Source organism: Notamacropus eugenii, chromosome 3 (assembly GCF_028372415.1).
Source record: "Notamacropus eugenii isolate mMacEug1 chromosome 3, mMacEug1.pri_v2, whole genome shotgun sequence".
Taxonomy (NCBI): domain Eukaryota; kingdom Metazoa; phylum Chordata; class Mammalia; order Diprotodontia; family Macropodidae; genus Notamacropus; species Notamacropus eugenii.
In genome coordinates this window covers 195,886,910-195,914,893 of record NC_092874.1, presented here as the reverse complement: position 1 = coordinate 195,914,893, position 27,984 = coordinate 195,886,910, and the positions used below count along the sequence as shown (strand labels likewise).

The 27,984-nt window shown below is 38.6% G+C and overlaps 1 protein-coding gene across 5 annotated transcripts in view; it reads right to left on the bottom strand.

The window, feature by feature from the left end:
• Positions 1-27,984, bottom strand: part of PLBD1 (phospholipase B domain containing 1) — a 93,820-nt gene that overhangs the window by 45,324 nt on the left and 20,512 nt on the right. For all 5 annotated transcript variants that reach the window (XM_072653878.1, XM_072653881.1, XM_072653882.1 and 2 more), the window contains 3 exons: positions 10,619-10,702; positions 9,603-9,741; positions 2,454-2,594 (listed from right to left, as the gene is read on the bottom strand). In XM_072653878.1, coding sequence (XP_072509979.1) covers positions 2,454-2,594; positions 9,603-9,741; positions 10,619-10,702 — 364 coding nt within the window. The remainder of the gene's footprint in view (positions 1-2,453; positions 2,595-9,602; positions 9,742-10,618; positions 10,703-27,984) is intronic.

The following is a 27,984-nucleotide window of genomic DNA, read 5'->3' as shown; positions in this document are numbered from 1 at the left end:
TTTAGTTTCATCTTTGTTTTATTTGATGCCTCCCTTTGTCAGTTGTGCTAGCTGCAGATTTCTGTGTGAATGAAGTCTTGTTGTAGGGTACTCATATGCTAAAGGCCTTCCTAATCCACTCAGCCTCCAGCTACTGTTTGCTCTAGAGCCAGGTGCGCTCCGCGCATAACAAAGAAGGGGAGATGTTGGGATTGGAAGTTCAAATCCGTGTGGACGGTCTCGGGCGGGTAAAAGTGGGACTTCTAAATCTTAGAGTCTTACGAGGCCCTCCATGAACAGCAGGGATTCGAGAAGGTCAGACTGAGCTAGCTTGGCTAGCTTGGGTATTTCCGCCTCTCCCCGGGAGATACGTGATGGGTGGAGTCTCCCTGCCCTCAAGGTCGTCCCAGATCTGGGCACACTATTGTTATCTAACAGCACGGTATTGAGATGCAAACTGTGTGGCTGAAGGTTAAGTAGGATTGAGAAAGCCTGAAAGCTCTCTTAGCACGTAAGGAGCCAAGAGGACAGTAGGCTCCGCTTTCTTCTTTCCTCTCTCCCCTCCCCCTCTCTCCCCGCTTGTACTTCTACTTCCAATCCCTTAAGATCCTAGCCTCCTTAGGAAATCTCCCCCTCTTCCTCCTAAGGAAGACCGCCCTGCACTTGTAACTAGACCCTGAAATAAAGCTCAACCCTTGTTCGACTCTGGAACGTCCTTTCTCTCATATGTGCATCCGGCGTGGCCAGCCGAAGACCTCGGAGGTGAGGTAAGAAAGACTCGGGTAGCCCACACAGGCCTCTAGGCCTGGCAATCAGGTAACTTCTTCTTTCGCAACCTGGTCTTTTTTGAGCGATTCCATGAAAGCTTTCTTTGCCTCCACGGTCTCAAACTGACCATGGCCAAATTTGGAGGTGGTGTCAAAGGCTGATCTTCTCCAGGGTACGATGCTTGGTGTGTACAAGCAGAGACTTTTGCAGGGTGAGGATACGCTTTTTGGAAACAGTGACATGGCCTTTCAGCATGATAAAGTCATTGTTCACTTCACCGTTGTGGACAAAGCCTCCCAGAGGGTTGATGCTCCTGTCGGACAAATCATAATCGGTGGGTGCATTTGTTTTTGATCAGCTTGCCATCCTTGATCTGGTAGCCCTGACCAACTTTGTAGATCTTTTTGTTGATCTCAGTGTGATTGTGGTGGCCCTTCTGACCAGCTCAAGCCACAGAGAAGGCTACCTGGGTTGGTTGCCAAGCTCCAATACATGCCACCTTACACAGGGCTCAGTGGGCTTTTCAGGGCAGTTTCCTGGTGTGCCAGCAGCTGGGGACACCTTTGTAACCCTTGCCCTTAGTCATTCCAATGACATCAATCATCTCAACTTGCCCAAACATGGTGGACACGGGCATCTGCTGCTCTAGCTAACAGGCCCAGTTGAGTTTCTCAGCCACGTTGCTGCCATTCACTTGGCTCTCCATCAGGTGAGACTTCTTCTGCCTCAGAAAGAACAGGCGCATCTGGGTGTGGGCACAGACATAGATCACCTGGCAGTACTTCTTCCTACAGCTGAAATCTTTCTCCAACTGCTTTTTGCCATCATCATCTTGCTGCTTCTTGCAGTACTTGGGTGAAGACCTTCTTCTTGGACTTATGCCAGTTCTTATAGAATTGCCTCTTACACTCACCACTGATGTGCTTAGCAAAGATGGTTTTAAAGCTCTTCAGGTCTCGTGGGGTTTGCATATAGCCCTCAATGCCTACAACGATCATGAGGTCATTTCCACCTTTGTCACAATCTCGACTACTTTCTTCTTGTTGATCATTGAGCCAGGCCTGTCCACCTCTCAAACTATGTGGGTCATGTCTGCCTTATAACCCAGAAAGGCAGTCAGGTAGATGGGCTTGGAGGGGTCATCTTTGGGGAAGTTCCTCACCTTTCCCTGGTGCCTGCTGCTTCTCCTTTGAGATAGGAAGCCCAGAGACCCATACCTGGGAGTGGAGAACTTCCTGTGAGACATGCTGCTGCTGCTGCTTCTGTGGCTGCTGCCAAGGCGAGCCTGGAGAGCCACTATACCTTTTCTATATAAGCTTTAGTATCCCCTTCATTAAAAGTTGCCTAAGGAGCTCTGCCCAATTTATTAGCATTATTATAAACTTTTGCCAGTTGATTAGAAGACTGTTTGAGTCTATGAATTCTTTCCAGATGATTCTGCCTAGTACCTCAATAGTTCTGAGAGCTCTCCACCCCTAAAACTGCATCAATAGGGCCTCACACTCCACTGTGAAAACCTTTAACACTCCAGGGTCACCTCCATGTCATGATAAGGCATCCGAATTATGTTTTAGAGAAGACTGATGTATAACACATATTTATGTAATTACATTAATTAATGAGAAAAGCTCTCTACTTCTCTCCCTCCATCTTAATATACATGCATACACATACACACATAAAATGGGACTATTGGAGAATCTTACCTTAATAAGAACAGAGCAATGGCCCATATCATCTGTGGCAGAATGATTCTGTGAGACGTTGGCTGGAGGGATTAGTGAGGGTATTAGGTCCAGTATATCTCCCACTGCATTCAGGAACTGGACTTGGAGAAAAGTCAAAGGCTGGAAAGAAAGAATAAAGATTATAACTCACTTTGATTTCTAGAAGCCAGGTAGTCATTGGAATTTAATTTCTGTTCAACTAGAGTATTTTTCCTTTAGCTACAGGTTTATTAAGTTATCTTTGCTAAGAGTAATAATAAAATCATAATAGAAACTGGCATGCACATTTTGTGGAATCAGTCCTAGAATGTTAGACCCTTACCCCATACAGAAGGGACTTACCATCATGCTTTGTGATGTTATGTTTAAGTAATGGAGGTACCTGGCTGACAGTAAAACAACAGAGGAGAGGCTAATGAGGTTTCCTGGCTCATAAAGGACAGGAAAGAGAATGATAAGCTACCTGGATGAGTTCTAGTTATTTGGCCCAGATGAACCTGATGTCCTGGTACTAAAAGCCCTGCTTAATGTGACCGCTGAGCTATTGGCAGTGATCTTTAGAAGACAGTGGAGATGGGGAGATAGATTATGGGACAAGAGAAGGGAAATTGCTTTCCCCAAGTAGTCTTCTGACTGAAGGCCAGCAAGTTTGGCTTCAATTCCTCAGCAATGTTCAAGAATGTTAATAATGCAGGAGTGGTCAGTGGATATCTCAGAAAAGGAAAAGAGGAAGGAAAAGGTGACCGTGAAGAGCCAACATAGCTTCACCAAGAACAAATTGCTCAGTTTAGTTCAGTAAGTATTTATTCATTATGGGAGTTTTTGTTTGTTTAGAGCTGTCATTTCATCTCTGACACAGCTTAGCAGCTCATCTCTAACATTAAAGGCTTAGCGGGTGGCCTGAGGCATTCAAAGGTTAAATAACTTATCCACTGACAACCAAGCTGCCATTCGCATGTAGGACTTCGGGCAAATTGGGCAAAACTGAATAAGATGTCATTTAATAGGGATAAATGTAAAGTCACACACCTTGGTTAAAAAAATCAACTCTACAAGATGAGAAGACATGAAAAGAGAATCTAGATCTTGCTGAGTCCAAAGCTGGTGCTCTATGTATTATAGCATTCTGCTTCTTATCAGTTTTATTATTATAAGTCAAACCAGGCTAACTAACACTATTTCTTTGGGTTTTTTTTTGACTAGGTAGCCTAGGGTAGAGGTGTTTGAAACTCCACATACAACCAGAACCAGATTAAAATGTAATTAGGAAATGTTTAACAAAATAAATAAAAATATATTACAACACAGATAATGTTAATTTGTGGTTTTGCAAATTAACACGTGTCCTTCAGCTATTGTTTCTGTTTGAGTTTGAAACAAGGGCTTAGGGGAATGTTGCAGATACAGTTTACCTAGATTAATGTTATTTCATTTTTACTTATTTTAAAAACTGGGCCTTCTCAGCCTTCCACAGCTTTAAGAGCAATGGCCATTCGTAGGCATGGCCACTGCCACTGCCACGACTGACTGGCATGGGAGCTCTGCTTTGATTTGTTTCTGACCTGAGCCAGTTCAGCCCTCCTCAGTCAGCCCAACAGCTCACCTCTTAGAGGCTCACCATATAGGGGGCACACTCAGTGTTTGGCATGCTGTAGCTCAGAACTCTTGAGATCAAATAATCCACCAGCCTCAGCCCCTCTAAAAGCATTGGGAGGTTTTAGCAAAGCATCTGATGAAATCTCATGTTATTCTTATGGACAAGATGAATGAAGAGAGTCATATGACCATAAAGTTAGGTGGTTTCAGAATGTGTTGACTCCTAAAAGTCATTAATGGTTTAATATTGATTTTGTAGGAGGCCTCCCATGGGACATCTCAGGTATTTGTAGCTGACCCTGGGCTATTTAACATTTTTATTTAAAGGCATTCACTGAATGCTTACTAGATTGGCACCTAACACAAACCAGGATAACAGAGTCAGAATTCAAAGGGGTCTTGACAGGCTAAAAAAATTGGGCAAAACTGAATACAATGTCATTTAATAGGGATAAATGTAAAGTCACACACCTGGGTTAAAAAAATCAACTCTACAAGATGAGAAGACATGAAAAGAGAATTTGAAAAAGATCAAGACTAGAAAAGGAAAGAGAATAAGCATTTTTATGGCAGTAGGCATTTTGATAAGCACTTTACAAATATCTCATTTGATCCTCTAACAACACTGCAACATAGTTGTTCTTATTCCCATTTTAGAGCTGAGGAAACGGAGGCAAACAAGTTAGACTTAAGGTTGCCTAGGGTCACACAACTACTAAGTATCCGAGGCTGGATTTGAACTCAGATCTTCCTTACTCCAAGCTCAGCACTCTATCTACTGTATCACCTAGCTGCCTTTTAGAAGACTGTAAGCTCACTTATGAGGCAATAGTGCAAGGTCACCTGTAAACATGACTAGGACTCATCCTTAAAACAACTTTCATCTGATCCCACCATCCCCTCAAGATATCATCCTATATCTCCCCATTTATAAGCAAAGTCCTAGAAAAAAAAATACCTATTTACAGGCATTGCCTCTACTTCCTCTTCTCTCACTTTGCAACTCCTTGTAGACAACCTTCCAACCTCATCACTCACTGGACTTGAACTGCTCCTTATAAAGTTGTCAGTGATCTGTGACTCACCAAATCCAGTGGTCTTTTCTCAGTCTTTATTCCTGTGGATGTCTTTGGAGCAAATGACATTCTGACCACCCTTTCCTTCTATATTCTTAATTTCCTCTCTGGGTTTTTCTAACATTGTTCTCTCTTGGTTCTTTTGGGAGGCAATTCAAAGCAGTGTGAACAGAGGATTGGATTTGGAACGAAAGTATCTAAATTTGAATGCCAGCTCTGCCACTTACTGCCTAGAGGACCTTTTATGGCTTGGGTCACCTTCTTGACCTCTCTGAACCTCAGTGTCCTCATCTGTGAATGAAGATGTGAAAGACTGCTAAGGTCTGACTATTCAGTCTCCTTTATTATATCACCATCCATGGTCTGCTCGCTAACTCTAGGTGCACCTGTAGGCACTGTCCAAGGCCTTCTTGTCTTTTCTTCTACATTCTCTTACTTGGTGGTCTCCTTGGATCCCAAGGATTTAATTATCAGCTTTGCCCAAAAGACTCTGAGAACTACATTCTAACACTACTCTCTCCCAAGTCCCAGTCCTGCATCACCAACTGCCTAGTGGATATTTTGAATTGAATGTCCTGTAGGTACCTCAAACTCAAAACAAAACTCACTGTCTTTCCTCTAAAATCTGCCCTAATTCCTAACTTCCCTATTTCTGTTGAGAGTACCACCATCTTTTTAGTATCCCAGGTTGATAATTTCATCGTCTTGACTCTTACTCACCTCTCATACCCAAATGGTGGAAAAGTCTTCTTGGTTCTAACCCCACCACAACTCTGACATCAACCCTCTGGTCACTGGTCACCCCTCCAGTTCAGGCTTTCATCAGCTTTCACCTGTACCCTAGCAACAGCACCTTGGTCTTCCTGCCTTGTCTTTCCCCACGCAAACCCATCCTCTACATGTTTGCAAAATGCTGCTCTTAAAGTTCAGGTCTGACCATGTCACTCCTCTTCTCAGAAAGCTCCAGAGGCTTCTTTACTGCCTCAGTGTAAAGTATGAACTCCTTTGCTTTGTAATTTAAAGCTCTCTACACTCTGTTTCCAATCTCCTTGTCTGGGTTTGTTGGGTAGTATAGTGGATAGAGGGTTGGACCTGGAGTCAGGAAGACCTAAGTTCAAATCTGGCCTCAGATATTTACTAGCTGAATGACTCTGGAGAAGTCACTAAACTTCTGTCTGCCTCAGGGTCCTCATCTATAAAATGGGGATCATAATAGCATTGATCTCCCAGGGTGGTTGTGATACTCAAATAAGATTACTCAAAAGAATAGTAAAGCACTTAGCACAGTGCCTGGCACATGGTAAGAATTATATAAATGTTAGTTACTAATATTATAGCTTTTTATGCATTACTCCATTTCATGTACTCTACATTTAACCAAACAGGCCTCTTTGCATTCCTTTATATACAACAGTACATCTCCAACTCCCTGTGTTTGTAAAGGTTTTCTCCCATCCTTCCTCACCTCCACCTCTTAGAATCCCTTAGTTCCCTTCAAAGGCTCAGTTCCTACCATAAGACTCAATTCTACCCCTTCCTCACTCATTACCCTAGATGCCACTGTCCAACTCATTATTTTGAATATATTATATAGATTGATATGTGGATATATTAGGACTTCCTTCCAAGATGGCTGATTGAACAGGAGGAAAACTGCCCAACTCTCACATGGCTATTACAGCAAAAACCTGAATTTTGCAAGTCATGATCAAGAAATCCAGTGAGAAGTAAGTGATTTATTCGAAAAGTTAACCAGAAGCCCTTGAACAATAATAATGATGGCTCCTTCACCACAGAGTGGGACCAAAGACAGACAAGTAGAGCTGGCAAAGTCTCATGGCCATAGGCAGTGATAGTGGAGAGGTCCCCTGAGTAAGACCCCAAATGGGGACCATAGAAGCCCCAGGAAGTTGTGTCAGGCCACAACCAACTACCAGACCAGCAACCAAGATGGAGCCCACACAAGCACAGGACTGTAGTGACCAGATCAGAACCATCCAAACCCAGGTCTTGGGTTTCATGAAAAGCCAAAGAAAGCCCTGAAGATCCAACTCATTGGATTCAGGCCTTATTAATTAAGAAAATAACTTTAAAAAACTGTTTTAAAATGTCAATATATCAAAATGTCCATTTTCTTAGGTTTGTATAAGATCCTGCCCCTTTTCTACATGAGTTCCTTTACTGAAGGAGGCAGGAAAAGGATGTATGTGTGAGAAACAGAGAAAAGCACTTTAGGAGATACAGACATTTTTATGAAGACCTAAAATCAGCCCCTCACTGAGACAAAAGTACTGCTTGATGACAGCAGAGCATTATTTCTCAGCAGCTAATTTTCATGGCTGTTTTTTTAAGACTTAAAAATTTGTTGTTGGATTACATGAAAATTACATATTGACTAGTTTTGTCCTGTCTGACAGAAAGGTGGATTTGGGGTTTCTCAACCTAAGTTAGAGGTGGAGGACATAGGAGGAGACCTTGATTTTTAGGCAGGACAGTAGCTAAGTAGAAATGGATAGGTTCTGCAGCTTTGGTGAGAGCTGGTTTAATTGAATGAGGTTCTGATGGTGGGAGATGACTGCGATAAGAAGAATCCTTTGTTGTTTGAAGAGCTGACTGGGGTAAGGGGAGAGAGAGAGAGAGAGAGAGAGACAGAGAGAGAGAGAGAGAGAGAGAGAGAGAGAGAGAGACAGAGAGACAGAGACAGAGAGACAGAGACAGAGAGAGACAGAGACAGAGAGAGACAGACAGAGAGAGATAGCCTAAACCCTTACCTTACCTTGCTCTTTACTGCCTTCTATGGCTTGGGACAGGGGTAAGGAATCTGTGGCCTTGAGGCCACATGTGGGCCCCTAGGTCTTCAGGTGTGGCTTTTTGACTGAGTCCAAGTTTTACAGAATGAATCCTTTTATTAAGGGGATTTGTTCTATGAAGTTTGGATTCAGACTAAGGGCTGCACTTGACAACCTAGAGGGCCACATGTGGCCTTGAGGCTGCAGGTTCTCCACCCCTGGCTTGGCAGATAGAAGCCTTTCACAGCCCAGTGGTAGACCTAAAGAGCTTCACTTTCCCTCACTTAAAAAAAATGTTTTTTGCTGAAAGTATGAAACCAGAACCCAGACAAGGCTTAAGGGTGCTGTTTTGTTGAGAGAATTAAATCCTTCTTCAATACAGAAGAGTAGAGAAACAGGAGAGCTGAGAGGCAGAGAAGATGAAGACTATACAGAAGTTAACACTAACGAGAACAAGGACATCAATTATGAGTTTCCCCAGGCACATACATGGGATTCCCTACTTACATGCCTTACTCCCTTCCACAGACACAAGATGTACCAGCTAAAGAATGTGACCTAGGTTAATGGGGGTGGGGGGGTGGGGTGGGGGCGGTTTGTGACTATTATTGCTTTGCTTTCTAGTACTAAATGTTGTATTCTAAGAGTTAACCCAGGAAAAAAAAAGTTCACAGAATCATCTTGCTGGTTTTATTTAAATGTGAAGTACATGGGACTGGGAGGTTGGGTTGGGGTGGGATGGGAAAGGGAACCATAGCAGCTACAGTTGTGAGAAGTAGATTTATATCCTCCCCATCACAAGGGTGCCCTCAGGTAATCCTGTTTGAAAATGAGTTACATTCCTTTGATCGAACTTCCCACTCCACTTGAGGAACCACCCAAGCTGCCAGGGTGGGTGCAGGTAGAGTAATCTAGTCAGTTACAGTTTAGGAAGAGAGAGCCTGGAGAAAGTTGGGGGTGGGAGTAGGGAGAAGGAGTTGGTGCCATAGATCACACTGAAATTTGGGTTTTCACTTTTAGGAAGCTACAGTAATTCTTTCATATGGTGAAAGCACCATAAATTATTTTGTAAGTTCTAAATGGTCACCTAGTAACCTAAGGGAGTAGATATAACTGTCAAAATGCCAGAGATATTAGTAGTTTGAGACAAAATATACACTCAGATCGTCAGGGGTAAAGGTGTGAGGGAAGAGGAAGGTGGAGGCTTTGAGTCACCAATGTATGGCCGATAGAAGGGAATTTCTGGGGTAAAGGTAGAGAAAAATAGTGGAGTGGGGAGGGGTGGGGCAGGGGTGGGGTGGTAAAGTGCATACCCCACTAAGCTTCCTATTTTACCTAAAGTTTTATGCTAATTTGGGGCTAAGATCTGTTTTTGTTTTGGTGTTGAAGGACTTCAAGTGTAATCAAAACCCTTGAAATTTGATGCCCTGGGCCAAAGCCCTAGTCACCCTTAGCTAATTAAGGTGCTACAAAAAGCTAACGTGGGTTAGAGTGTAGGGAGAGAGAGATTGTGATATTGTAGGAGAATGTGCATCAGTAAGCTACAAACTCTAGGACTACAGGGCTTAAGGAATACTTATATGCTCTTACCAGCACTCTTAGGTGGCTTACACACACTGTATGTCTCTGGCCCATGCATGCTAAGTACAGCTCCTTAGAACACTTACCTTTTTCTGAGCTAATTTCGCCTTCTCTGCAGCTCCAAAATACAACCCATCAAGCTGTGAGAAAACATAGCCCGCGTGTCTCCAAAATGGACTCTTCCTGTTTTTACCGATCTGTTCTCGGGCCCAATTATCCTGCTTCCTAGAAGAAAACCAAACTGGCTTTAGATAAGGCAAGGCAAAATCCAGTAAGGGAATCAAGAATCACCCACTCAGGTGTTAGAATGCTAACATTACTGTTACATTCCTTGAAAAAAGATGGAGCTTTAAAAAAAAAAAAAAGAGGCTATGATTCAGGTCAGATCATAGAAAGACTTAAATTCCTTCCCAGCTGTGTGGTCTCAGTTTGGGTTCCTGCCATTGTGAATGAATAAATAACTGATTGGGGTGCTAGGCACTGGGGACACAGATATAAAAGTGAGACTGTCCCTAACCAGGGAAGGGTGTTTTGATCTGGTATGGAACAACGAAGCAGTTGATCCAGAGGCAACGTAATATAATGTTCTTCCTAATTCGTGTGGTTAGTGATCATAATATTATAAGATTGTAGAATTGGAGCTGGAAGGGAATTCACGGATTATCTCCCAACCCCTTCTTTTTATGGGATAAGCTAATTGAGGCCCAGAGAAGTGAAGTGATTGGCCAAGGGTCATGCAGGTAGTAGGTGGCATGTGTGCATGAAGGCATGATTGTTAGACAATATAGGTATATACAAGTAAGCTCCTTGAGGGCAGGAGCATTCTTATTTTTGTATTTGTATTTCCAACACCTAGAACATAGTAGATGCTAAATAAAAGCTTATTTGTTAACTGTCAAACACAGGGGAAAGATTTGTAATTTTTATTTTTCTTGTCTTCTCAATGGGTGGGAGAAGTGGAGAGGGAATTTGGAACTGAAAATAAAATAAAATTAAAGAGAATTAAAAGGGCCTTGGTACAAGGAATAAGATTTTTTTAAATTAAAGATTCAGCTTCTAAACTATCAAAATTTAAATCAGAAAGGTAAACTCTTATACATACTCTAAAAAGTCCTTCAACTTTTCAAAGGTGTCAGGTTTCTTAATCAACTGTGGATACAGGTTTTCATAGTGGTAATACATATGTCTGAAAGAAAAAAATGAAAATATTACTTAAAAAAACAACAAAATTCTCTCTCTGTTTATTATAAAAACACAGACTAGCCTGCAGCATCTAATTTGCAAATCAGTTCTGCCCTTTACACTAGTAGGATCCGAATATCAACTACCTCTAGTAATACAGTGGATAGGACTACTCAGGTCAAATTCAGATGCAATTAATGTGATTTCAGGATCAGGTCTAGGACAGATGTATTTTTGGCCTGCCTTTTAGAAATTCAAATTTCCCTGAGTTGGCACTTTTATACAGTGGACAAATAAGGATATCATTTGATTTTCATGAGGTTTTGCATCATGATAATTTTCCATATTATAACCTTGAGGGCAAATGCTGTGTTGTTTTCTTTTTAAAAAAAGTTTTATTGATACTTTTTATTTTACTTCACTGTCATTTCTCAATGATCCAAACATACAGACACAGACACTGACACAGACACAGACACACAGACCTTCCTGCATCACAAATAAATATATTGGCCATGTCTGGAAACTGCATCTGAGTCCACGCAAGGAGATCATCCCTACTAGGCTTGATCAGAGTTGTGAAGTCTATTTCTTTTCCATTTTTAAAAACTTAAACTCAAATACTAGAATTTAAATGCACAATAAAGAAAAGAAAAAGAAACATAAACTTAAATACAGAATAACAAAAGGGGGGGGAAGCATGTCATGTACATAGCAGAATGTGAGAGGATTCAAAATATACAGCAATAAATTTCCACTTCAAGAAAACCTATATAAATACTACATGGTGTATTAAAAACTGTCCATCTTTTTTTTTTTTTTTTTTGGCTTCCTTCTAAATTTTCTTTTGTTTTCTGCTGGGCACTTTTTATTTTGTTCTTTATCCCCCTGCCCCCCAGTTTTTGTTTTTTAAAAAACAGAAACTTGTTTATATCATCTAATTTTCCCCTGAAATTTTTCCTCCTCCTCTCCCAGAGAACCAGCCCTTATAACAAGGAATATTTTTTAAATATCTTGCAGTTTTTATTATTTTCTTTTTTTAATATATACTTTATTTTTCAGTTCTTAACATTCACTTCCACAAGAATTTGAATTCAAAATTTTCTCCCCATCTATCTCCACCCCTCACCCCAGGACAGCATGTACCCCATTCACCGCTTTCTCCAGGCTCTTTTCCCTTCTATTACCTATCCTTCTTCCATCCCCCTTCCCCTCTGTTTTCCTGTAGGGTAAAATAGATTTCTAAACTCCATTGCCTGTATAGCTTAATTTCCAGTTGCATACTAAAACAATTTTTAACATTCATTATTGAGTTCCGTAATCTCTCTCACCCTCTCCACCCACCCTCATTGAGAAAACAAGCAATCCAATATAGGTCATACATATGTAACAATGCAAAGTATTTCCATAATAGTTATGTTGTAAAAGACTAACAACATTTCCCTCTGTCCTGCCCTGCCCTTCATTTATTCCATTCTCTCCCTTGACCTGTCCTCCCACAATAGTGTTTGCTTCTGATTATCCCTCTCCCTAATTTGCTGTTCCTTCTATTATCTTCCCTCTCGTATTGCCTTCCCCCTTGCCTCCCTGCAGGGTAAAATAGATTTCCATATCCAATTGAGTGTGTTATTCCTTCCTTAACCCAAATCCCATGAGAGTAAGGTTCAATAATTTCCTTTCATCTCCCCTCTCTTCCCCTCTATTGTAAAAGCTTTTTCTTCCCTCTTTTGTGTGAGATGATTTACTACATTCTGTCTCTCTCTTTCTCTTACTCCTAGTACATTCCATTCAACAGTAAATTTTATTTTTTAGGTGTTCTCCCTTCATATTCAGCTCACCCTTTGCCCTCTGTCTATATATATCTATATATACATATATATACATACACATATGTATACACATACACCCATGTACATATACATACCTACACATATATAATGTACACATACATACATACCCATACATACATACATATATATGTGTGTGTGTGCGTGTATTCCCTCTAATGACTCTTCCACATAGGAATGCAAACAGTTCAATTTTAATGAGTTCCTTAAGGTTTCTCTTTCCTGTTTATCTTTTCCTGTTTCTCTTGATTCATGTATTTGAAAGTCAAATTTTTTATTCAGCTCTGGTTTTTTCAACAAGAATGCTTGGAAATCCTCTGTTTCATCGAAATTTCATTTTTTCCTCTGAAGTATTATGCTCACTTTTGCTGGGTAGGTGAGTCTTGGTTTTAATCCCAGTTCCTTTGACTTCTGGAATATCATATTCCAAGCCCTTTGATCCCTTAGTATAGAAGCTGCTAAATTCTGTGTTATCCTGATTGTATTTCCAGACTACTTGAATTGTTTCTTTCTGGGTGCTTGTAATATTTTGTCCTTGACCTGGGAACTCTGGAATTTGGCTACAATATTCCTAGGAGTTTTCCTTTTGGGATCTCTTTCAGGAGGTGATCGGTAAATTCTTTCCATTTCTATTTTACCCTCTGGATCTAGAATATCAGGGCAGTTTTCCTTGATAATTTCTTGAAAAATGATGTATAGGGTCTTTTTTTTGATCATGGTTTTCAGGTAGATCAATAATTTTTAAATTATATCTCCTGGATCTATTTTCTAGGTCAGTTGCCTTTTCCAATGAGATATTTTCTTCTATTTTTTTCCATTGTCTTCCATTTTTACATTCTTTTGGTTTTGTTTTTTAATTTCTTGTTTTTTCATAAAGTCATTAGCTTCTATATGCTACATTCTAATTTTTAAAGAACTATTTTCTTCAGTGAGTTTTTGAGCCTCCTTTTCCATTTGGCCCATTCTGCTTTTTAAAGCATTCTTCTCCTCATTGGCCTTTTGGACCTCTTTTGCCATTTGGGTTAGTCTATTTTTAAAGGTGTTATTTTCTTCAGCATTTTTTAGGATCTCCTTTAGCAAACTGTTGGCTCATTTTTCATGATTTTCTTGCATCACTCTCATTTCTCTTCCCAATTTTTCCTCCACCTCTCTTACTTGATTTTCAAAATCCTTTTTGAGCTCTTCCATGGCCTGAGACCATTGCATATTATTTTTGGAGGTTTTGGATGCAGAAGCCTTGACTTTTAGGTGTTCCTCTGATGGTATGCTTTGTTCTTCCTCATCCAAAAGAATGAAAGAAAATACCTGTTCACCAAGAAAGTAACCTTTTATAGTCTTATTTTTTCCCTTTTTTGGGCATTTTCTCAGCTAGTTACTTGACTTTTGAGTCCTTTGTCAAGTGAAGGGTATACTCTAGGGACCTTTAAGTTCTCACTTCCTCCAGGGTGGCACAATCAAGGGAGAGGAGTTTACTCCTCTTCTGACCTACACTCTGGTCTGTGAGCAACTCTTTTATGCCCTGAATCTGAGAGTAGGATTCCCACTCCACAGTCATCACCAGCTCCACCACACCAGCACTCTTCCTCTCCCCAGGACTGCTGCTCAGAACTGAGACCCAGATCAGCCATTCGATTCCTTCAGGGTCTTTAGGCTGAGGGCTCCAAAAGTGGATGCTGCCACTGCAGTGGCTGTGACCGCTCTGAGGCCAGGGCCAGCCAGCACTCCCCTCTCACCCAGGTGAAAGAGCTTTCTTACTGATCTTTGAAGCTGTCTTTGGCATTTGGTACAAGGAATATTGTTTAAAAATAAAAAGAAGAGGAGAAAAATTCAGCAAAATGAAGTTCATGGCACCAGACACTGCACATATCCACTGGTCATGTAGATTCGTAGTGACCGCCTAGCTTACTTTACTTTACCAATAAGTCCAATGTTCTGAAGTTCATGCAAGCATTATCATGCTTCTTTCTATTCACTGTGTTTGTCACTTCTTACAGCACAGTAATATTACTTTAAACTCATATACAATTTGTTTAGCCATTCCAGTTAATAATGATCATTCACTTTGTTTCTAGTTTTTGCTACCACAGTTTTTTTAATTGCTGACCTTCCTGGAGCATATGCCTAGCAGTGGAGTTTCTGGGGCAAAGGGTATGGACATTCTAGTCACTTTATTGGCATAATTCCAATCTACTCTCCAGAATGAGGGTACGCAGCTCCACAGCTCCACCAACAGTACACTAATGTCTTTCCACAGTCCTTCCAACAGTGACTATTCCCACCTTTACCAACTTGCAAGGTGTGAGGTAAAACTTCAAGGTTATTTTGACTTGCAATTCTTTTATTATTGGTGATTAGAAGCATTCTTTTATATGGCTGTTAATAGTCTGTGGTTCTTCTTTTGTGAACTGTTTATTCATAATATTTGATCACTTATCTACAGGGAAAGGCTTTTGGTTTTACATATTTTTATTAGTTGTCTACATTTTGGATGTTTTTGAGTTTTTCAGTTGTATCTGATTCTTCATGACCCCATTTGTGGTTTTCCTGGCAAAGATACTGGAGTGGTTTTTTGTTTCCTTCTCCAGTACATTTTACAGATGAGAAAACTGAGGCAAGTTGAACAACTTGCCCAGAGTCACATAGCTAGTAAGTGAGTCTGAATTTAAACTCAGATCCTCCTGACTTGAGGCCCAGTCTCTGTACCACCTACATGCCCCTATATTTTATATACCACACCATTATCTGAGAAATTTAATACCAAAATTCTCCCCAGTCAACTACTTCCCTTCTTATTGTAGAAGAAATAATTTTTTTGAGCAAAAACTTTTTTAATTTCATGTAATCAAAACTGAATCTCTTCCTATTAGTTAAGAATTTTTCTACATGGTTTATACAAGACATGATTATTTCACTTTTATTTTTTATGGTAGGTCTTTAATATTCAGATTGTGTATCCAGTTTAATTTATTGTAGAATATGGTATAAGGCCTCATAAGTCTAAGCTTAAATTCTGCCAGACTGTTTTCTAGTTTTTCCTGTAGTTATTATGAAATAAGGAGTTATTTACTAAATAATTTATATTTTCAGGTTTCTCAAACACTAGATTCTCACTTTCAATTTTTTCTGATTCTTGATTTTTCCAGGGTGTTCTATTTTTCTATGTTTTAACCAATATAAAATATTTTTATTATTACTTTTTTATAAAAGCTTTAGGTCTGGAACTGCTATTCCCCCTTCATTTCTGCCTCTTCTTTATTATTTCCCTTTATAGCCTAGCTGTGAGGTTTCCTCAAATAAATTTTATTATTATTTTGCCTAGATCTGGAAAATATTCCTTTGGTGGTTTGAATGGTATAGCTCTAAGCTTGTAAATTATCTTAGGAGACATCATCTTCTTTATATTATATTGACACAGCTCATCCATGATCACTAAGTATCTCCCTAGATATTTATTCATTCTTTATTTCTCTAATGGGTGTTTTGTAGTATAGCAATATAAATTTTAAGTGTGCCTTGGTAGATTGATTCCTAGATACTTCATGCATTTTGTAGTTATTTTGAATGAAACTACCTTTTCTAATATTTCCTGCTGTATTATCTTATTACTACATAGAAATGCTATTGATTTTTGTGAGTTTATCTTAAAGTTTTTACTGTCCACAATTCATCTACAATTTCATATTAGCTGAGCTTTTATTCTCCCATCACATCCTCCACAAAATCTGTCATTTTCTACTCCCTGATTCATTTCATTTTAAAGGCTTTTCACACATCATCTACACCCTTGAGGATGTGTAAATTTCATGTTATTCCCCTTCACTACCTTTATTATCCTTTTTGTTAAAAATAAAAAGATATTAATTTTGCTCTATTTGAAGAAACAGGACTAAAGGAAGAAAGAACCATGGGGAAAATAGACTGAAGGAAAGAAAATAGCTTCCAAGTGTGAATTAAGAAAGAATAGCAGAAACTTCCATTTAGAAAGCAGAATCTGAACCTATAGCTTTATTACTGTCAGGTCTAAAGAGTCCACTTTTGACTTTGATATGGCTGTAGGTTTTGAATGGCTAACTGCGGACCCACAAAATCCAATGATCAGCTTTTGTCTTGGCTTTTCCCCTTTTCTTTCCACAATGCTCAAAGGAGTATCCTTTTCTTCTGCTCCCCCAGTCAATCCCAGTTAACCTTCTCAGGGATGTTAGGCCATCTCATCCATGCAAGTATTCCCTCCAAAAGGACAGATCTCAATTCATCCATCCATTTTCATTCCATGGAATTTTTATCCATATCCTTCCATAAGGCCTTCATTGTAGGTTCATCTAATATCCTTGGAATCTTCAGTATCTCTTTGTTATCGCTAGCTTATCCATTGTTCTGGCTTCTCACCTTACTGTTCCACCAAAAACTGCTCTCTCCAAAGTTACTAATGATCTCTAAGTTGCCAAATACAATGGTTTTTCTCAATCTTCATTCTTCTTTGATACTACTGATCACTCTCTTCTCCTTGGATTTTGGGACACTATGCTCTCCTGGTTCTCCTTCTACCTATCTGGCCACTTCTCTGTCTCCTTTGGTAGATCTTCCTCTAGATCATGCCTTCTAGCCACTGGTGTTCCTCAGGGTTCCACCCTGGGCCCTCTTCTCTTCTCCTGTTTTCTTTTTTGAATTAAAGTTCAATCTTGTCCAACAACTTTATTTTGCTAATTCAACAAGTAAGAACCAAAAATATTAATTCATTTCAATGCCAGGCATTGTGCCAAGAACTGGACATTCAAAGGTAAAACTACAACAGTCTTTCCTGTCAAAGAAGTTACAAACTTCAATGACATCCAGGCTAAAATGAGAATCTAGAATTTTGTAAGAGTTAGCAGGATACCATACTACTGTAATTGATCACTGATATGTGATATGTGGTGTGCCTTTCTAAACTCTGGTCCCCACATGGAAAAAATAAATTCATTTAAAGTTACTTAAATCAAGTTCCTCATTCTGATCACACAGAGGGCTCTAAAAATTGTTTATTTTTAGTTTTCAACATTCACTTTTATAAGATTTTGAGTTCTAAATTTTCCCCCTCTCTCTCCCCAAGACAGCATGCAATCTGATATAGGCCATGCATCTACAATCATATCAAACATATTTCCACATTAGTCATGTTGTGAAAGAAGAATTAGAACCCTCTTCTCCTTTTACACTTCTTCACTTGAAGATTTCATCAGCTCCCATGGATAAAATCACCATCTCTATGCTAATAATTCTCAAATCTACCTTTCCTGTCCCAGTCTCTCTCCTGATCTCTAATCTCATATCTCAAACTGCTTCTTATTCATCTTGAACTGAATGTTCAGTAGACATCTGAAACTCGATGTACCCAAAACTGAACTCATTATCTTTCCCCTTAAAATTTCCCCTACCTCCTACCTTCCTATTACCATAGAGGGCAATACCACCCTCCCAGTCCTCCAGGCTCTCAACCTAGGAGTCATCCTGGATTCCTCATCCCACCCCCCACATCTAATCTGTTGCTGAGGCCTAACACTAAAATGGTAGGTTTTTTCCAGAAGAAGCTCTCCTTGCTCTATTCCTCCTTAGTCTTGTCTTTTCTCTTTTCTTCCTTTCATGTGTTGTCTATCTTCTCCATTAGAATGTAAGCACTTTGAAGATAGGAATTGTACCTTTTTTGCTTTTTTTTCCCTTTTTGCAGCAATTAATACAGTGCCTGGCACATGACAAGCGCTTAATAAATGCTTTTTAAAAAGGCAATTAAAGGTAATATCAGATAAAGTAATAATAGCTATGGAACCAAATTCTGTCTTTTTGATACAGTATCTTTGTAAGAAAAACCAACACACACACACACACACACACACACACACACACACACATCTAGAGAGTAACTTTATGAAAGTATGACAAGGGAATAAACAGCCTTTCAACAACAGATTCATCTTTACAGGCACAAAGTTGACCAAAAGCTGATGAAACTATAGGGTCCCATTGTGTCTATAGTTGGTTGACTATAAAAAAAAAAAATTGATTCATTAAGGATATTACTGCTTCAATAACTGGTGGCCCTGTGGTTAAATCTGTATGAGTAAGTCCTCTTAAACTCCAGCAGAGGCCCCAAAAACCTTGGTGGGGAAAGAGTCTCATACTTCCTTCCTTCCTTCCTTCCTTCCTTCCTTCCTTCCTTCCTCCCTCCTTCTTCCTTCCTTCCTTTTTCTTTCTTTCTTTCTTTTTTCTTTCTCTTTCTTCCTTCCTTCCTTCCTTTCTTCCTTCCTTCCTTCCTTCCTTCCTTCCTTCCTTCCTTCCTTCCTTCCTTCCTTCCTTCCTTCCTTCCTTCCTTCCTTTCTTTCTTTCCTTCCTTCCTCTCTTCCTTTCCTTCCTTCCTTCCTTCCTCCCTTCCTTTCCTTTCCTTCCTTCCTTCCTTCCTTCCTTCCTTCCTTCCTTCCTTCCTTCCTTCCTTCCTTCCTTCCTTCCTCCCTCCCTCCCTCCCTCCCTCCCTCCCTCCCTCCCTCCCTTCCTTCCTTCCTTCCTTTCTTTTTCTTTCTCCAATCACTTGCCAAATCTTGAGATTTCTACTGCCACAACATCTCTTAAATTTGACACCTTCTCTCTACTCACACAATCAGTATGTAAATTCAGGCCTACTCCCAATTGCAAGTGCTCTTTCTCGCTAACTCTCTTATATTTATTTTGTATTTATATCATATATTCTTCTGTCTTCCTGAGAGAATATAACAACTCCTTGAGGGTAAGATTCTTAAATTTTTTTTGTATTTATATCCCTAGCCCCTTGCAGAATGCCTGATATAGAACATGTATTTAATAAATTCTTGTTGATTGTTTGAAAAAGAGTAAGAACATCAGGACCAGAACTTCTGGCATTGCAGAAGTGAGTTGCCATGGTCACTTGTATTCCTAAAGAAGTCTAAGCCTCTCTACAAGTACACTTATAGGTGTGCCTACTCTTCCCACAGACCATTGGTGGAGTGTACCACAAGCATGCCTACACTTCTCATAGTCTACTGATGGGAAAGTGTACTACAGGTCCTGGGGATGGAAGGTAGGGGTGATATATTCCTACTACTATTTATGTTATGCCAATCTCAGTAAATGATTTTTCTTTGAACTGTGTCAAATGGCTGAATGCTGAAAGTAAACCCATCTGTAGGGGCTCATGAGCTGGAACTCAAAGAGTGAGGACAAGATACAAGAGTGAAGACAAGGTACCTCTGTTGGAGTTTGCTGGTGACATATAGAAATGCTGATGATTTATATGGGTTTATTTTATATCCTACAACTTTTCTAAAGTTATTATTTCCAATAATTTCTTTTTTGTTGATTCTCTAAGTGTACCATCATTTCACCTACAAAGAGTGATAGTTTTATTTCATAATTATTTATTCTAATTCCCTCAATTTCTTTTTCTTTTATTGCTATAGCAACATTTCTAGTTTAATATTGAATAATAGTGGTGATAATGGGCACCCTTGCTTTATCTCTGATCTTAGTGGGAAGGTTTCTGGCTTGTTCACATTACAGATAATGTTTGCTGATAGTTTTAGGAAAGTTCCATTTATTCCTATGATTTCTAGTGTTTTTAATAGGAATCAGTGCATTCTGTTAAATGCTTTTTTTTTTTACTTCTATTGATATATGATTTTTTGTTTTTGTTATTGATATGGCCATTTATGCTGACAGTTTTCCAACTATTGAATCAGCCCTACACTCCTGGTATAAATCCCATATGATCCTAGTGTATGGTCTTTATGACATATTTTTATATTCCCCTTGTTAGTATTTTATTTTAAAAATTTGAACCAAAATTCATTAGGGAAATTCATATGTAGTTTGCTTTCTCTGTTTTTGCTCTTTCTGATTTAGATATCGGCACCATATTTGTGTTGTAATAGAATTTGGAAGGACTAATTCTTTGCCTATTATTCCATAGAGTTTATATAGTATTGGAATTGATTGTTCTTTAAATACTTGGTAGAATTCACTTGTGAATCTTTCTGGTCTTGGGATTTTTTTTCTTGGCTGGCTCATTGATGGCTTCTTTAATTTCTTTTTCTAAGATAGGGTGGAGTATTGTATTTCTTCTTCTGTTAATCTGAGCAACTTATGTTTTTGTAAAAATTCATGCATTTCTCTTAGATTGTTAGATTTATTGATATATCATTGGGAAAAATAGCTCCTAATAATTGCTTTAATGTCCTTTTCTTTGGTGGTGAATTCACCCTTTTCATTTTTTGATACTTGTATTTTGGTTTTCTTTTTTCTTTTTTTAATCAAATTAATCGATGGATTGTCTGTTTTGTTTTTTGTCAGTTTTTAAATAAAATCAGCTCTTAGTTGTTGTTGTTTTATTAGTTCCACGGTTGTTTGTTTTATTTCTTTTAATCTGTCCCTTGATTTTGAGGATTTCCAATTTGATGTTTAATTGGGGATTTTTAATTTGTTTTTTTCCCCAAGTTTTTAAAATTGAATGCCCAATTTTGCTCTTTCTCTATTTTACTGATGTATTTAGAGACATAAATTTTCCCCTAAGCACTGCTTTTTCTGCATCCCATAAATTTTGGTATGTTGTCTGACTGTCATTCTCTTTTATGAAATTATTTATTGTTTCTATGATTTGTTTTTTGACCCAACCATTCTTTAGGATTAGTTTCCAATTAATTTTTAATCTATGTTTCCATGGCCTTTTTATTGAATTTAATTTATATTGTATTGTATATTGTATTATGTATTGTTTATTGTAATAGTTCTTCATTTCAGCATTTGGTTGTAAGGTTTTTATGCCCCAATACATGCTCAGTTTTTGTATAGGTTCCAAGTACAACTGAGAAAAAAGCATACTCCTTTCAATTCTCATTCAGTTTTCTCCAGAGATCTATCATACCTAAGTTTTCTAAAATTCTACTTTCTTATTTATTTTTTGGTTATATTTATCTAGTTCTGAGAAGGGAGAGTTGAGGTCTCCCACTAGTATAGTTTTACTATTCATTTCCTCCTATAACACATTTAACTTTTCCTTTAAGAATTTGGATATTATATACTCTTTGGTGCATATATATTTAAGGTTAATATTACTTCATTTCCTATGATACCTCTTAACATAATGTAGTTGCCCTGTTTTTCTCTTTAATTAGATCTATTTTTGCTTTTGCTTTGTTTGAGATCATGGTTGCTATCCTTGCCTTCTTTCAGCTGAAGCATAATAAATTCTGGTCCAGCCCTTATTCTTTCTCTGTGTGTCTCTCTGTTTCAAATGTGTTTCTTCTAAACAGCATATTGTCAGATTCTGTTTTTTAATCCATTTTGCCATCTGCTTCCATTTTATGGGTGAGTTAATCTCATTCACATTGACAGTTATGATTATTATGCATTTCCCACCATTCTATTTTCCCTGTTAATCCTTTTCTCTCTTTCTATTCTGTTCCTCCTCAAAAATTTGTTTTGTTTCTGACCACTGCTTCCCTTAATTAGCTCTCCCTTCTATCAGCCTCTCTCTCTTCTTTTATCATTTTCCCCTTCTACATCCCCATAGGATAAGACAGATATACCTCTCTCTCTCTCTCTCTGTCTCTGTCTCTGTCTCTCTCTCTCTCTCATTCTTGCTCTGACTCTCTGTGTGTATATGTTAGTTCCCTTTGAGCTAGTTCCAGTGAGAGTAAGGTTCAAGCACCCTTCCCCATTTTCCCTTCTACCATAATTTTTTTTCTTTTTGTGCCTCTTTTATATGAGATAATTTCCCCCCCTTCTATCTCTCCCTCCCCCCACTTCTCCCAGTGCATCCCTCTTTCTTATTCCTTAATTTCATTTTTTTTGGGGGGGGGAGATATCATCCCATCTTAACCAACTCTTATCTGTCCCCTCTGTCTATGTATACTCCTTCTAACTTCCCTAATAATGACAAAGCTGAGTTGCAAGTATCATCTTCCCATATAGGAATACAAACATTTTAACCTTTTTGAATCCCTTTTGATTTCTCTTTCATGTTTAACTTCTTTATGTTTCTCTTGAGACTTATAGTTGAAAGTAAAATTTTCTATTCAACTCTAATCTTTTCATCAGGAGGGCTTGAAAATCCACTATTTCATTAAATATCCATTTTTTCCCCTGGAGGATTATACTCAGTTTTGCTGGATAGGTTTTAATTGTTGTAATTGTATGTACATACATATACACACACACTTGTGTGTGTGTGTATATATATATATATATATATATATATATATATATATATATATATATATACACACATATATATGTTGTAATTGTAGCTCCTTTACCTTCCAGAATGCTATATTCCAAGCCCTCCTATCCTTTGAGGTAGAAGCTGCTAAATTTTTGCTATCCTGACTGTGGCTCAACTGTATTTGAATTATTTCTCTCTGACTGCTTGAAATATTTTCTTTTTGACTTGACAGATCTGGAATTTAGGTGTACTATTCCTGCATGCTTTCATTTTTGAATCTCTTTCAAGAGGTGGTCAGTAGATTCTTTTGATTTCTATTTTACTCTCTGGTTTGAGGATGTCATGACAGTTTTCCTTGATAATTTCTTGAAATATATATTTAAGCTCTTTTTTTCTCTTTTGATCATAACTTTCAGGTAGTTTTTATTAGTTGTTGTTGTTAACCTGTACAGTCATGTCTGACCTTTCGTAACCATGTGGACCATACTTGTCTATGGTTTTGTTTTTTGCTTTTGTTTTGTTATTGGAAAGATACTGGAGTGCTTTGCTGTTTCCTTCTCCAGTGGAGTAAGGCAAACAGAGGGTAAGTGACTTGTCCACAGTCACACAGCTAGTGTCTGAGGCTGGATTTGAACTCAGATCTTCTTGACTCCAAACCCAATGCTCTATCCACTGAGCCACCTAGCTGCCTCCTTCAGGTAATCTAATAATTCTTAAATTATCACTCCATCTCTTTTCCTGGTCAGTTATTTTTTCAATGATATATTTCACATTTTCTTTTCATTTTTCATTCTTTTGATTTTGCTTCGTTGTTTCTTGACACCTCATGGAATTATTAGCTTCCACTTACCTAATTCTAATTTTTAAGGAAATATTTTCTTCATTGAGCTTTTGTACCTCTTCTTCCATTGGGCCAGTTCTGCTTTTTAAGGAGTTCTTTTCTTTAGTGTATTTTTGTGTCTCTTTTACCATTTGACCAATTCTGTTTTTTAAGGTATTATTTTCTTTAGTATTTTTTGTGCCTCTTTTATTAAGCTATTGATTCTCTTTTTATCATTTTCTTTCATTTCTCTCTTTTCCCAATTTTTTCTCTACCTATTTTATTTGATTTTTGATATCTTGAAGGAATTCTTTTTTGGGCTTGTGTCCAATTCACATTTTTTTTTTGGAGGCTTTGCATGTAACTGAATTGACTTCATTGTCTTCTTCTAAGTTTGCATCTTGATCTTTCTGTCACCATAGTAAATTTCTATGGTCAGGTTCTTTTTATGTTTGTTTGTTTGGTTAAGTTTTTTTGCTCATTAATCTAGCTTACTTCTTGACTTTTAATTTTATGCTAAAGTTGGGCTCTGCTTCTAGGGTGGAGGGGGCACTGTCCCTAGTTTCAGGTTTTTTTGTACAGTTGTTTTTGGTGCTAGTTCTAGGCTCTGTAAGTTTTCAGTTCTTCCAAGGTAATATGACCTAAGGAGAGGTGTGATCACTGCTCTCCTGGCCTGTGCCCTGGTCCATAAGCAGCTACAAGCATTCTTTTCTGCCATGAAAATGTTACCAGGACCCCTGTTCCCCTGTGGCTACACACACTACTGTACTAGTGCCTCTCTTTGCCTTGGGACTTTGACCTAGAACTGCATCTCAGTGATACTAACAGGGTTCTGCACCCAGTGCCAGCAAAGGGTCCCTTGTAATATTCTTCTGACCAATTGCCCAACCCCCTTATCATTTGTGGGCTGACAGCACTAAAACTGCTGCTGCCAGTGATGCAGCTGCCTCTAAGGCCTGCTTCTGCCTTGCCAGTGCAAGTTCTCTAATTCATCTTTTTTGACAACCTCCTAAGTTGGCTTGACCTAGAAAATTGCTTCACCCCAAACTTTTGTTGGTTTGGTCACTCCAGAATTCAACTTGAAGCATTATTTTTAAGTTGTTTGGAAGGGTACTGGGGAGAGTTCTGGTGAATCCTTGCCTTTGCCCCACTACTTTGCCTCTCTGCCTCTGTACTGTGAACCTGAGGGAATCAACCTGTGGGTGCAAGTTTGGAGGGATAATCCAAAAGACCATATGGTGGTCACTGCAAAAACCATTCTTCTGAAAGTGCTCATTTCACACTACATCAGTTTGTACAAGTTTTTCCTTATTTTTCTGAATCTTTTCATATTAATGATATTTTGTAGAATAATAAATTGCATTACATTCATACACTACAATTTCTTTAGCCATTTCCTAGTGTGGGGAAGCACACTGCTGAACTATAGTTGTAAAAGATGTCTAAATCATTGGTAGGTAGTCATCTGTTTTGGTGAAGGGAATTACCACATAAGGGGTTCCTTAGGCTGACAAATCATTTTTTTCATACATCCATATGTATGTATATTCATGTACATACATATTCACATATACTTGTAGAAATAGCTCTTTGAGCTATCCATCCAATTATGTATCATATTTCTTCCACTTGATTTTTTCACATAAGGCTAGTTAAATGAAACTCTTCGTTACAGAACTCATTTAGGAGACTCTGCAATGTCCAATCAGCATACTATCATCTACAAACAGAAGCATTTGAAGGCTTTCACCAGCTGGATGAGGAAGTAGAATGAGCACTGGGTTGGGATGAGAAGGACCTAGGTTCACATCCTTGCCCTACCTGCATGACATAGGGCAAGTACCTTTATCATGTTTTTCAATAATAATCAGAAAATGAAAATTATCTCTGTGATTATAATAAATAATAATTTACTAATTTAATTAATCAACAATAATTCATTAATCACCTACCATATATGTTAGCCACTGTACTAGGCTATGGTTATACAAAAATAAAAATGAAAGAGTCCCTACACTTAAGGAGTTTACATTCTCTCAGGGGAGATGAGATATAGTGTATATCCAAGAGAGATACGATTTGTGGGGGAGGGCACTAACAATGGAAGAAGGGAAGAAGATTGAGAAAAAGTTCATATTGCACTTTAGCTGAAGGAAACAAACCATTCTAAGCGGCCGAGGTGAGGGAGGAGCATGTTCCAGGCATGGCAGATAGTTAATGGAAAGGTATGGACATGTGCCATTCACAGTATTTTGCACAATTCTTTGGTAGAGACTAGCTAGGGCAGCATATTTTGCTCCTTTATAATCAAACAAAATGAACATTTGGATCTTATATTCTCTGTACCTTTCAGTAAATTGAGTGACTGTAACTGTATGGTCTTTATGCTAATAATAGTTAATATTTATATGTCACTTACTGTATGCTAAGCCCTGTACAATTATTACTTCATTTGATCCTCTCAATAACCCTGGAAGATAGGTGCTATTATTACCCCCATCCTAAAGCTGAGGAAACTGAGGCAAACAGAGGTTAAGTGACTTGCTCAGTACCATACAGCTCAGCGTCTAAGGTTGGATTTGAATTTAGGACATCCTGATTTCAGGCTCAGTGCTCTGTGTACTAAGGCATCACCTTATCATATCATATCATTTGTAGATGCCTATCCATTCTCTTCTCAAATTTTGATCGAGGATATATGTGTAGATCATTTTCAAAAAGATTTTATAGAAATCAGAAAAATTTAAAAGACAGGGATTTAGATTTGTAGTTACTGACTTTTTTTTTTTGGTTTTGATCTAATTTTTTTGGTAAACCGTTTTGACATGACTTTTTGGTAATGACAAAGACTATAACTTTTTCCAAGTGTTTAGTATTGTTTCTCTTTTTCAGGTACTTCCAAGAATCAGTTCCTTAGTGCCATCAAAATTTGTGACCTGTAGCACAGATCCCTGTTGTGTATATTTGGCCTAATACAGCTCCTCTCTCATCTTCATTTTTCCTAAGTATCATTCACATTCATGTTCTGTTCTGGGAATTGTAATATTGTTCCATTGATATTGAAAGAAGTTTAACTTCCAACTTCTGCTGCACCATCTTCTGCCTGATCTCTAGCCTGATCTCTGAGGTAACGGAAGTGAAATGGGGTCTCTGATTGAACTGTGTATCTTCCATCTTGTGCTGTACATGTCTCCTGCCTGATCTCCAGCCTCTTCTGGGAAGAAGAGAGGCACCTTCCTTTTAATAACTGAATTAAACTAAAAAATTAAATACTTACACCTGGTCATACCCTCCACATTCCAGTGAGTCAGAATCCCTGTAGGTCATCAACCCTTTAATATTTATTTTATAAATTTGTTTCTGTAAAATGTGGACTTGGTCAAAAGGCCACACCCAAGGACCTAGAAGGCCACATGTGGCCTCGAGGCCACAGGTTCCCCACCCCTGAACCCTTCCCTGCCAACCCATAGCCTTAGATCACTCCTACCATCCATAACTTTTGTTCCTATAAATATGCTGCTGATGAAAGGTGAAGAAAATCATGCAATCGTTTTGATTGGGTGTGCTACAAATTTATGTCATATAACCTTAGCTGAGCCCACAGTGACACTGTGCCATCTTTCTATACTTCTCTTTTCAACTCAGTCGTCCAAAATTTTCGTCTTTCCTCAAGACTCCCATGGTTCCCCTTCCTTGAACTTTCTCACCTGAGAACCTTGCCATGTATTTTACTGAAAAAAATTGAAGCCATTTGCTGAGAGCTCCCTCTTTTCTCTTCATCATCTCATGATTCCTTCTGCCACTATCTCCTCTTTAACCTCTGTCTGACACAAAGACACGGACCTACTCCTTGCCAAGGCAATCTCTTCTGCCTGAAATAGTGATTTCATTCCATCCCATCTCCCCCAACAAATTGCTTCCTCTGTCATCTTTACTCTATCACTTATGATCAGTCTCTCACTGTTTATTGGCTTCTTTTTTATTTAATACAATTGTCCCCCATCCTCAAAATCCCTCATTTGATCCTCACATCCTTGCAGTTAATTCTGTACCTCTTCTTTCTTTGTGGCTAAATTCTTCGAGAAAGGTCATCTACAATAGGTGCTTTCGCTTTCTTTCCTCTCATGCTCTTCTTACTCCCCTGCAATCATCCTACCAAAACTATTCTTTCCAAAGGTATCAATGACCTCCTAACTGCTAAATTCAATCATCTTTTCTCAATTCTCATTCTTCTTCACATCTCTGCAGTTTTTGATACCATTGGTCAAATTCTTCTCCTTGATGCTTCTTTCTAGGTTCCTGGGACACCAATCTCTCCTGGTTCTCCTTCTACCTAAGGAACCATCACTTTTCAATTTCCTTTGCTGTATCCTCATCCAGGTCAGTGGCTAGAGCAATAGGCTTGGAATCAGGAA